The 12,293-nt window shown below is 39.9% G+C and overlaps 1 protein-coding gene across 1 annotated transcript; it reads right to left on the bottom strand.

Moving 5' to 3' along the window:
* Positions 1–8,463: 8,463 nt before the first annotated feature.
* serf2b (small EDRK-rich factor 2b) lies at positions 8,464–10,311 on the bottom strand. Its single transcript, XM_050051253.1, has 3 exons — positions 10,154–10,311; positions 9,217–9,325; positions 8,464–8,907 (listed from the first exon to the last, which is right to left on the bottom strand). The coding sequence occupies exons 1-3, from the start codon at positions 10,158–10,160 to the stop codon at positions 8,826–8,828; spliced, it is 198 nt and encodes a 65-aa protein (XP_049907210.1). The 5' UTR covers positions 10,161–10,311; the 3' UTR covers positions 8,464–8,825.
* Positions 10,312–12,293: the final 1,982 nt, after the last annotated feature.

Genomic DNA, 12,293 nt, shown 5'->3' with positions numbered 1-12,293 from the left:
TTGGGAGACTATAACCACATCGTGTGGTCTTCCTCAGAGATTTAAGAAAGAAGAAGAAATGAAGAAAGACATGTTTTTCCTTTAAATCATTTAACAACAGTGTTGCCCCAAGATAATCTCCCAAGAAATCACAGAGTTACAGACAAATAATTGTAGCATTGTTTAAAAAGATTACCCAATAATTTCTAAACATACCAATGTGTTCAGCAACAATAAAAAGTTCTGACTCGGCAGCTAATTTGTAACTGGCCCATATTTCTCCATGTGGCAATTACACAGTCAGCTAATGTCATAATCATGTTGTCTTCTGTAAACATAAACTCCAGTGTGTAGGATTTAGGGGATATACTGGCAGAAATAGAATTTAATATAATAAGTATGTTTTCATTAGTGTATAATCACCTGGAAATAGGATTTTTTTGTGTTTTTGTTACCTTAGAATGAGCTGTTTATATTTACATAGGGGACAGGTCCCCAGATTGCCATGCTGCACCACCATGTTTCTACAGTAGCCCAGAACAGACAAACCAAACACTGGCTCTAGATAGGGCCATTTGTGTTTACATGTCAGCCACTGTAGTTAGCGGCCCCTCCACGACAAGTAGTGCTGGAAAAACGCAGATGTTATAATGTCAAACTGTTTTATTCAGTGTTTTTACCCATTTAAATCACCAGGTTCATTTGTTTTGGAGAGAGAGACCTCTGTGGATAATTCAGCTCCTGGTAAAAAATGTTTTTTTAAATCACTAAGAACAATGCTGCAGTATGGGCCTAAACAAACACCAGAAAAGGTAGTTAGCTTGTTAACTTAAATATTACCGCACAATTATTGAACATGACTTTTTGCAGGCCGGTATGCAACACAGCCTACATAACTACGCTTCTCATTGTCTGGTGCCGGTTACTGGACAAAGTAATGTAAGCTGGGGGAGTTTTCTATATGTTTTCTTTATGTTTACATGGGTTTATGTAAAGTAACAGTTCATGGAGTGGTAAAATTCAGGAGAACAGTTTCATTGACACTGTTAATCAGTAGTACAAGTCAGCTGCCAGCAGGCACAGTATGGCTACGTGGACAGCATGTGCAGGAGTAGTCACAGGCCCACGTGGGACCAAGTCACACTCATCACATCACATATAAGTGGACAAACATTGGAGTTATATAAGTCCATACATCACTGGGGTTTAATTATATCTGATAAAGACCACTTCAGCTGTATTAAGAAATGGCAGATGCATCTAAGGGCATCCGGATGCCTACTGACAGTCTGTCCATCTAATTTTAAATGATAAACTACCATCCATATTTCCCATCAATCAAGTGTAACCTTAAATCCTAAACATTGTAAGCACATCCAGTAACACTGTCAAACTGTACATCAAGATCAGTTTCCAACTTTGTTTTGATGACTTCTTTACAACTATCCACATGGCTCGGAGCACCAAATCATGCCTGTGAAAATGACATCACAAAGCATGTCCTGTGAGCCCCCTGTCTATGACAAAAAAGAATCTGCTTTATGTTCTTGCATCAGGACATGTAACTACAACTTATTTAACCTTACGCACTAATGAAAAAGTGCCTGCTTATGGCCCTTTCCAACACTGACCCTGTCAATATCCTATTGAGCCTCTAACCGAAACCCAAAGCCAGCCTGAACATGGACAAAATGTTCTGCGAGGAGCTCTGCTGAGACAGGACAGTGCACTGTGAATAAATCTTACCTTATTGATGTCCTAACACCCCTGCTGAGAGAGATCAGCTGCCAGCAGGAATAATAGGCCTCTTCCCTCACAGACTGCCCATGTGTGTGAAGGCTGTGATGGTCTAATGGATAGCACGGAGTGGATACCCAGAGCTGACTGTGACTGTGCAGAAGACTCTCGTCCAACATCTTTCCTCATAATGACTCAGGATGAATAAAAACAAAAAGATTCTCCATTTTTTCTCACACTTTCAGCCCATGTCCATCTGTCTTACTGTTTCTCTGAATCCAGCTAAATCTTGACGTATCCTCTGTCTTTTGATGCTCCGTGACAGATCCCATTTACTTTCAACACCAGCCGCTCATCTGCTGTCACCGGCCATTTGATGAAGAGCAAAGACAGTAATTTACTATTCATTATTAACAAATCACTGCGCTGTGAAAAGTGCCTTTTGTTTGCCTCAGCCTTGAAAACAATTACAGTCAGCTTGCATTTCAGCTGTGATTGCATTGCATATTTCATGGCAACGCTTCGCTGATGGTGAAATTGAAAAGCAGATTTACTTTTCACAGTCAATGAAGGGAGCTGGGAGATCTTTTAAATCAGTCCGAACTCAACTTCCCAGGTCACACACCATCTCATCTCGCTTCAACACTGGGTATTCACACGATAGTTCATATTGTTTGATGATTGGATGATAATTTTTAACTCATCCGGTAATAACACAAAATATCTCCTGATAAAGAGAAGGGAAATAGAACTGACATGTTTTCCTGTTGTCCCGTTCACTTTGGTTCAGTCTTACACTCATCATAGCTCATGTGTTTTGGGTTTTTTTTTGTGGTGGGAATGAATAATTTCCCATCATGTTTCAGCCAATCAGAGGCCAGTTATTAGGTCCAAAGTGCATGGATGTACATATATATTCTTGCATGTATGCAGACATTTGCTTTCCAGAAGCTCATCTGACTCTGGTTCAGAAAATTACATACAGCAGTAAAATGAGCTTCATCTCCTGGATTGTCATCATAAGAACCAACCAGTCATGTGTGCAAGAGGCTAAGAGGTTCAAGACCATTAAAAAACAGTGAAGCAGGGCAGGAAAAGTACACTTTGTCCATTTCTCCGCATACACACAGCATCTATTGAAGCAGCGTACTGTAAATCTGTTGTAGCTCACTACAGTCATTATGGCCCTGAAAGCATTTTATGATTTTTCTTCCTACTGTTCTATTAAACTTTTAGAGTCAATATAGAATTATATAGACATTTGATATTAAAATTACAATTGTGTTATTAAATATTTACAGGCATATTAAATTGAATTAGCACTGGGTGAAGCTGAGTGTAAATGCAGCAGCATGAAACATACCTCGGGAGAATTACAGCAATCTAATAGTTTATAGGTGATGTATGCACCTCCTGCCCCATCATTATTTATAGTAGTATAGCTATAAAGAGAGACAGTTTCTGTGATAAGGCCCTGTGTACACAGTGTGGTTATCAGCCGCATACATTTTATAACATCCATCCTTCACTGTGCAGTCATTGTCTAAGTGGTTGCAGCAGTGTCAATGACTTACTCTTTTCACAAAGCAAGTATTATTAAAACACTGTGCTGCCTTCAGGCTCAGCATAATGAAACAGAGGAGTACCTGCCCGCGGCTGTGTTTATCAACCACATGATAAACATGATGGGCAAGTCTGGCTTTATTAGATATTTAAGCTATAGACTAAGTTTGAGATGGTGATAAACTGGGATGAAATGTGGCAAACCCAGGATGGTAGTGTCATTTTGAGCCAGTTAGCCAAAGAAAATGTTGGCATTGTACGTTTCTGCAAACCACAGTTATGCCACATTTGTACGTTTCATAGGTATCATATCAACGTTTCCAAAGTGACGTATATGAGCTGAATTTGTCATCGGGAGGTGGAGGGATGGTGGATGGCGTGACACCAATGCAAGACCCCTGCCAAGCAGCGGACCATTGTTCGAGAACGGAACAACAAAACTGGGTGCTTTTATGCAGCCACATAGGCAAGAGCTGTGGCCTGGGGCGTTATGTTTTTGGGTTGTCCATCCATTCACCCAATTCTTGTGACTGCAATATCTCAAGAACGCCTTGCGGGAATGCCATCAAATTTGGCACAAACGTCCACCTGGACTAAAGGATAAACTGATTAGAATTTGTTGGTCATAGGTCACTGTGACCTCACATAACACACTTTTGGCCATAACTCAAGAACTCAAATGCTAATTGTGACAAAATTTCATACAAATGTCAAATAGAAAATAATGAAGTGATAAAATTTTATATCCAAAAGGTCAAAGGTCACCATGACATCATAATGTCCTGCAAAAACACTTTTCTGGCCCTTATTCAATGTCACATCTCAGGAAAAGAAGGGGACACGTTTAGTCAGAAACTTAATTGTTGACACTAATCTTGGGTGTCCACCTTGAAACTGTGCTGAGTGTATAGATCTTCTGTTTTTGTGCCTAAACATAACCACACATTAACCACAGCATTGTTGAAACATTAAGAAATATAGAGTTTCAACATATTTGCTTCATAATAATGTTCAAATGTCACATATTTGTGGTTTGCAGAAATGTACAACGCCAACATTTATTATGCTGATTGGGTAGGTTATTGTATCTGCCTTGGCTAACCGAGCCACCGACCCCCCTGAAGACCTAAATCCTCATCACAGCAGCAGTCAGGAGGGAGGTATAATCTGGAGAAACGTGGTTTCTGACACTTTCAGAGGGTATTTATTCAACACAGGTGACAAAAGGTAGAATTTTTAACAGTAGACATCCAGAGACTCACACCTGAGCTCCCACACGCGACCATAGCTTTGCACTGTCGGCCACTGGCCTTGTAATTAGGAGGCAGCATGTCTGGACCAGATTTTGTCTGCTGTGAAGTGGTGGATCTTGGAGAGAACAGTGAGATTAGAAATACAGTCTAAAGTCAAGTCAGTTTTTCTGCCCTGCTGGGCTCTGAGCTCTGTGTGTTTCGCTAGACTACATCACAGCAGGACCAAGCAGGAGCATTGAAAGCCTGTCAGTGGGACATCCAACCTGTGGATGTGATACTGAACCATCATACAAATGTGATGTTATGGAGCCTCTTTAAAGGAGCAATGTGCAGGATTCATAGGATTTAGTAGGGAGGATTGCAGATTGCAACCAGCTGAAATTTCTCCCATGTGCCAAGCATCAACTCCCACTTAGGATTCCTTCAGTGTTTATTGTTCAGGAGGTTTTTATCTGCAGAGGTCACCTCCTCTATAAAACAAACAGACCTGGCGATTCGGTAAAAATGCTGAATAAAGCAGTTTCACGTCACAAATCAGTGTTTCTCCGACTTTGTGTGGGGGGTTGCAGACGGGCTGCTAGCCCAGCACCTGCTAATGTGGGCTCACATTTTTCCCTAATATTTCAAGATCCAGACATTCAGGAGGTTTTTACCAGGAGCCGAATTATCCATGAGGCATCTTCCTCTGCAAAACAAACTGACCTGATGATCTAACCCTGTGAAAACAATGGATAAAGCAGTTTCACATTTTTAAAAAAAAAAATCAGTGTTTTTCCATTGCTGCTTGTCGCTGTGGGGCTGCTAACTCAGGTGGTCGATGCAAAAAGCCCGAAATCCTGCCCGCACACTGGACCTTTAAGTGTGGTGTAGAAATGGGACCGAACAAAATGAGTAACCACTACCATTCGCCACTTTTTAATTTTGGATATATATTGCCATCTTCTATTTTACCCTCATACAGTATCTTTAGCATAAAGTGTATCACTATCTGCATGAGTGTATAAATAGAGTTTGACTTTACTTGGATGACTACACTCATCTTTGCTGGGTGATTTTAAACCATATGTAACATATGTAAAGCCAAGCAGTTGCAGTACATTGTTATCTATCCTCTCCCCAATTTGTTATTTGACATCAGACTATTCAGCATCATAAAGAGCAGAGCAACAACTCTGCTACAACAATACATTTCACCCACTTCCCCCTGTCTCAACAAATTCAGCAGAGAAGCACAAAGAGATGAGGCTCCTTGTATGAATTTAATTAGATGAGCTGACTCCTGTCTTTTCTTTGCATTCTGCGTCTCTCATTACCACTGAGCTCCTCTCTTGGTCTGTTTTAAGAAAACTTGCCAAAACCCACAGTCAGTCTGTTGGGCCTTATGCTTGAATTAAAGTGAGATCTACCCAAAGCTGTAAGCAGACTATCACGGATGATGGCGAATAAGGTTTGAATTGTCTCGAATTTAAGCAACTTGCTGATGCTGCATTTGCTCCTCATCACTATTCAGCTCTTCAGCGACTTCCTCTGCTATCTGAGATGGAAAAGAGCTAAACTGGTGACTTAATTATACGCCCTGTAATCTGAGAACGGAGGACATAAACTCAACTGGATTTCAGTAAGTAGGCACAGCTTATTGACTATAAATAGGCTGAGCTATAGTTTACTGAGAACTATGAAATATCAGTAATATGCACACTGTGCTTGTGATGAAGGGTGACAGAGTGCAGATGTCCTGCAACAGCAGAAAATGTGCATTCACTTCATTTCAATAGTATGAATAACATGTTAATCAAAAGCCTTTTTATCCTCTTCAAAATACCTTTAAATCTTGAATACACACATAACACGGGGGAGGGTATAATATAGCATAACCAAATCAGCCTAACACAATTAATCTGCTACACCTATCTGACAAATGTTAAAAAAAAAAAAAAAAAAGAAACATACCTTGGTGTGTGCTTCCACCTAGTGGTCAGACTGCAGCCACTATTATTTTGCCTGCTGGCACACTTGGTTTAATTACAGTAAATTTGGCAGACTCCAGTGTTACACAACACAGACAGAGCACAGATGTATCCTTTCCTTAATCACAAGACGTGTGGGCAGGATGCTATATCTTGTGTTATTTATGGAATATAGGACTTCTATAAAGAGATTTTCTTTAATACTAGTATCAATAAGTGACCATTTAGGGCAGTGCGTCCCACTTTTTAGCTTAGGGGACTCCTTTTCAGTTATTGAGTAAACTGACAACCCCTGACTAGGTGACATATTAATTAATATTTCATATTATTTCAGTACAGATTAACTGATAAACTGCACAATTAACCCAGATAGTGAACGCAATAACTGTAGGAAGTTAGTGTAAAATGAGCAGTTTGGATGAATTTTGAGCAGATTATTTTCACTTACTGCATCATATTTGAGCTTTTCTGATATTTTTTGGAACTTTTATACAATTCTCAGTCTGCATTATGTATTTATTTAACAATCCTACATACTTAAAATTTGGTTGTTTTATCAGGATAAGTGATAAGTGAGCAATGACTCTGTGAATATAGCTTGTATTCAAGTCTTGAACTCATGCTAATATCCTGTGAGATCTTTTTAAAATGTATGTCTTTACTAATAATCTTAACTTTAAAAATAAATTCATTTAGTTTTCTCCACAGTGATGAATGAAATCCCAAGATAAAGGCTTATCATGTATACATATATGTATATATAAAGTTTTCTTACACCCCTTAAAATCAAGAGGGCCTCGCAACCCCCTGTTAAGTTTTGGCTACCCCTATGGGAGTGAGGACCCTCAGGTAGTGAACCAGTAATTCAGGGCAGTGGTTCCCAACCGGTCCAGCCATGGGGTCCAGACTCTCTGTAGTCATTAGTTCATGGTCCACACATTTTACCACACTGGCTTCAACACTTTTATGCCACTTGTGGAAAAAAAAAAGTACATCAGGGTTCTTGAAGGCTGCAAAATCATCATAATACATAAATAAAGTGAAACAGAACAGGTTAGACTGCATGTAGCAATTTAACTAAGAAAAAAACAGCTGTAACAAGACCCTGATTCTGCCTGTTAATTTTTTGGCATGACATGGTTCTCACTGTACCAGAGTGTCTTCCCAGGAGACCAAACTTTGTTAAGCTGGTCAACTTTATAGGGTGTCTCGCAGCCATTTTGACCCCGATACTGGATGAGCATCTTCTTCTTCTGTACTGCAGGGGTTTGGCATGAAGTTGTGTACACAGTACTGTGCCCACAATAGCCTACTGTATTTATCTGGGATGCAAACACTGCAGAGCCTGATATACCAGTATTGATGGAAGGAGGCCATAAGCACACTGTAGTTTACCTGCAGCACAAACGCACCCAGTTTTTATCCTGTGAAGTCATTACGTTGACAGCATACTGTCACAGAACAGGTGAGACAAAACACAGTGGCAACACCAAATAAATGATTATGATTATGCCTTGCCCGACTTGATTGAACTATACATCTGGATGCTTTAAAATCAATAAAACAGACAAATCGATAGCTATCTTTAATTTAGTTTTTTCTCTTTAATTAAGGGGTCGAGTGCACCTCCACGAACCATGTGTGAAAGCTTATGATGATTTAAGAAATAGACATGTGAATTGATGAAGATTTTGATTGTCCAATATCACTAGCAGGTATAGCAGTTAAGCAGTAATCATCTAGATGTCTACATAGATTCAACTGTTCATTTACATGTCAGGGAGGTGTAACTGGTTTCATGTCCCTGAGCAAAATTATATTTCATCTCAATGATTCACCTTTTATCTGTTTAACTTTATGCAGTATTTATAATGTCTTTTTTTGTTTGTTTAACCAAATTTAAGTCAAAGTTATATTACACAAACTATCTTCCACACCAGCATTCAGAATAACTCAGGCAAGCATGAACTAAAAAGATACACTTTATTTGAAACCAGCAGGGGACATTTTTGTACAAAAATACACAACTGTTACGTAGATGCTTTGTGTCAAGAATTGTTCATCTTTCTCCTGCTGCTTACACCACTGATGCTCCTCTGCATGCAGCACCAATGTGGGACAACCGTTAACCTGCTCAGACATAATTTCACCAAGTAAAAATAACAAATCCAACAAGCAATGTCATTTGCCATAGGGAAGAATGTAGGGTCCTAGATTCTTGAGGCTAGACAAAAATGACAGATCCAATCTCATAAATATCAGGAAGAATGCTGAACATGGGATGTTATTGAAGCACTGAGTTGAATTTGTCTCCCGTCTTCATCCTCTACTTTGACTTGGTGCCTTCTTTCGATCCGCCTTCCGCCCCTGCCGCCTTTTTCTGCTTCTGTTGCATTATCTCGGCATCCCTTTGGAAGAAAGCATCATTGGGGGAGAGAACAGACTCTGTTAGGGGAAATTCTTGGCCAGCAATATTAAATTGTGACAACTTTTTAACCAGAAAAGTAATGGAAGATTATTTTTGCAGCCCTGGTCATACCAAGAGTTATATGCTGTATAACTATCATGAAGAGGCTTCAAGAATTTGTTTCTATATGACAAAAAAATGCATGAATGCATGATCACCCAGGAGTGAAATAGTCCACAGAGCCCTGAATTCAAGTCATGCTACAACACAACTTGGTTATGGAGCTGCAAAAAAAACATTGCAAGCCTACCTTTGCTTCCGAGCAGCAGCAGACAGCCCATCATCGCTCCTCTTCCCTTTGCCATGTTCATTCTGTTTTTTGGCATTCTTCGCACGTGCAAGCTCACGCTGGTTTCCTCCTGCATGTCAGACAGAACAAATAAAGACAATGTAATACAACAACCTGCATTTAAATGAGCAACACATCAGGTATGTGAGCTACACCCTTAAAAACCTCACAACAAAGAAACAATAGGGTGTTCTGACGACTTAAAGGCATTTCCAAAGTGTGTACAGGCCATAATCTAACATAAAACAACAGTCCGTTCACATTAAATACGTGTGTGTGATGGTAGAAATCAAAAAATGGTGCAAAATATGAAAGCAGCCGACGTGGCAGAGGGGCGCTCCGGAGCAGCTTCATGCCAGAACAACAGCACAGAGAGCAGCAAAGCGTCTGCCATCACAACACAGGCTGTCCAACCAGTCCGATACATGAAGATGGGCGATGAAGGCATAAGAAAACACAAATTACTACAGTCTGTCTGCTACAATCTGCGCTGACACCAAACGTAAGGCTAAATACCCGTGTTATGTCTCTGCTAACTGGCTTTACAACAGGCCGAGGCTCGGACTAGCAGCTGGACAAACGACGCCATTGGCCTACCCATGTTGAGGAACGTTCAACAAACACAACACAACACACACAGCTATTTGACACACGCTGTAGCATGAGTCCGTCTACTCCATGTGAACCCACAGAGACAGCACATCCATTCGTGTGTGTGAGCTTCAAACCAAGATGACAACACTGGCGTAAAATAACATTCCGTCCATTTCAGCAAATAGACGGAACCCAGGTCGGCGGTGGCCAAGGCTAACGAGCGGCATAAACAACGAGCACAGTGTACATGCAATCCAGTAAAGTACACGAATGCCTTACAGTCAAAATATATGTCGATACCCACTGGTCATTTTAGCAAGTGCCGCTTCTTTTGCCCCAAATCCAAATAGTTCAGCTCAGCCAAAGGGCCGTCGGTTCCCTTCTCGTCGCTCCAGTCGCAGCGCTGTTTCTGCTTTCGTTGCGCCTCTGAGGCTGCCAAATATGCGCGAGACTTCCGTGCGAGAACCAGAACATTCCATCTCGCTCCCAGATTGCACTGCGCATGCGCCAAGCAATTGTTGAAGACTGCAAAAGTAAAAGATCAATTTACGATTGTAGCACAATGACAAAGACCAGAGAGGAGATTAGATTATTAAAATCCGTTAGATGAGCAGGAATATCAATACCACACTCAGTGTAAACATTTAACAATCAAAGGCATGCGGTCAAATATTTGATTAAGTATACTGTTATTGAATATATGTTCAAATAGGGTGACGTCAGGTCATATGAAACTCCAGGTAAAATGGGATAAATTCGGTTTTACATGTTGCCCTCTTTAAATATTAGCAGCCAGTCATTAAGCATGTTAAGTGCATTGTTAATATAAATGTGCTTTACATGAGACAATCATTTTTATTGGTCTGGGAGAGTCAAAAACCACTGGTCCCAACATTTAGTGGTTAAGATGACCCAGATGGGTAGGATGTGGCTAAAATAATAAGGGTATAATAACAAAAATGTCTGTGAGATGTTGCATTTTGTTAAATGTTTGACTTATCATCGAACTATTTTCACAATACACTTTATGGGAAAGATGTTTAAGTGAGTATTTAACACATTCAGGTAAAATAGGGGAAAAAATCAAGCTAAAATGGGACATTTTTCTGAAGTGAAACCAGCATATAGGGTGAATTGAGGGTGATTGGAACATAAGGTCAAATGGGACCATATAGCTATACAGGGTTTATTTTCTCACCTGATGAGAGGGAAAAAACAACAACAAAAAAAACAACTTTTTTTGCTGAGCCATAGCTGTGAAACCACATAATCAAAATTGAATGCCCTCATAAATGTGACATCATGTAGGTCAGTGGGGCAAGATTCAAACAGGAAGTTGACCCACAGCTGAGGAAAATGACTTGAGCTTTAGCTAGTTTTAATCATAAGGTCAAACAATTGTCATAGCTAACATATTGCACACCTTTTTGATGGAAACATGATTATGATGTACTTTGGCTCCAAAGTTAGAAAAGATGTGTTCATATTCCATGTCTGCTTTTAAAATTAAGCTGATTTTATTTGTCCCATTAGCCCAAAAACGCTATGGGTGAATGGGACAGTGCTAGAGGGCTTTGCTAAAAAAGAAAATTATCAACCTTACAATAGAGAACCATTGTGTATGCTCTGTATACTCTAGATTAGTGCTTCCCAACCTCATCATGTGTGCAGAACCCTAATCAACCGTAAAAATATTTATGGACTAGCTGGATTTTGCTAGGTGTTTTTTTGCAGGCCATTTTAGCTGAACTGGCCAGCTAACAAAAAGCACCAAGTTTACACTAATACACTATCGAAGCCAAAACCAACACTTGGCCTTGACCTTGTAGCCCAACCCTAATTCTGATTAGCATTTTTAAAGCTCAACTAAATTTATTCTTTCTTTTTTTTTTAACTCAAACATTTTTTAACATTCACAGAGTCTTAATTCATTATGATGGACAGGGTAAAAAAAATTGCATGTGAAATGATATCAAAGTATGAAATAAACTGTGCAGTAAATATGCTTACACTAGCCTAAATCAATGACAATATGTGGTCCCAATCACCCAAAGGTCCTGTCCCCATCACCCAAATATTACCAAAAAAAAGAGGTTTGGGGTCAGAGGTTTCACCCTATTTAGCCTACCAGGTGCCATGAAATCATGATTTATGCTATTGTGTGCCACTCTGTCATATCACAGACATTTCTTCGCGTTTTTCGCGATATTAAAGATGATGCAGTGAGTCCATGTCAGCCGCAATAGTCCAGAATGTCCCAGAATTGCATGCGCACACATACACTTCCATTTTAGACAACGTGGCACCAAGGATACACACATGATTTAAGGAATGAATGACTGAATGGATAAATGGATTTTATCACTTAATAAACAAACAAAAACAACTGTCCCATTTTATCTCACCAGCTGTCCCATTTTACCTGAACATGTCATCAGCGTGAA

This window comes from Epinephelus moara, chromosome 1, assembly GCF_006386435.1.
Source record: "Epinephelus moara isolate mb chromosome 1, YSFRI_EMoa_1.0, whole genome shotgun sequence".
Taxonomy (NCBI): domain Eukaryota; kingdom Metazoa; phylum Chordata; class Actinopteri; order Perciformes; family Serranidae; genus Epinephelus; species Epinephelus moara.
Note: the sequence above shows the minus strand (reverse complement) of the source record. Positions and strands in the feature narration are given on the sequence as shown.

Excerpts from the sequence above, each read along its gene's own strand:
- serf2b (XM_050051253.1), bottom strand. Across the intron at positions 8,908-9,216 it reads GCTGCTGCTCGGAAGCAAAG|GGATGCCGAGATAATGCAAC; the intron begins GTAGGCTTGCAA and ends TTTCTTCCAAAG.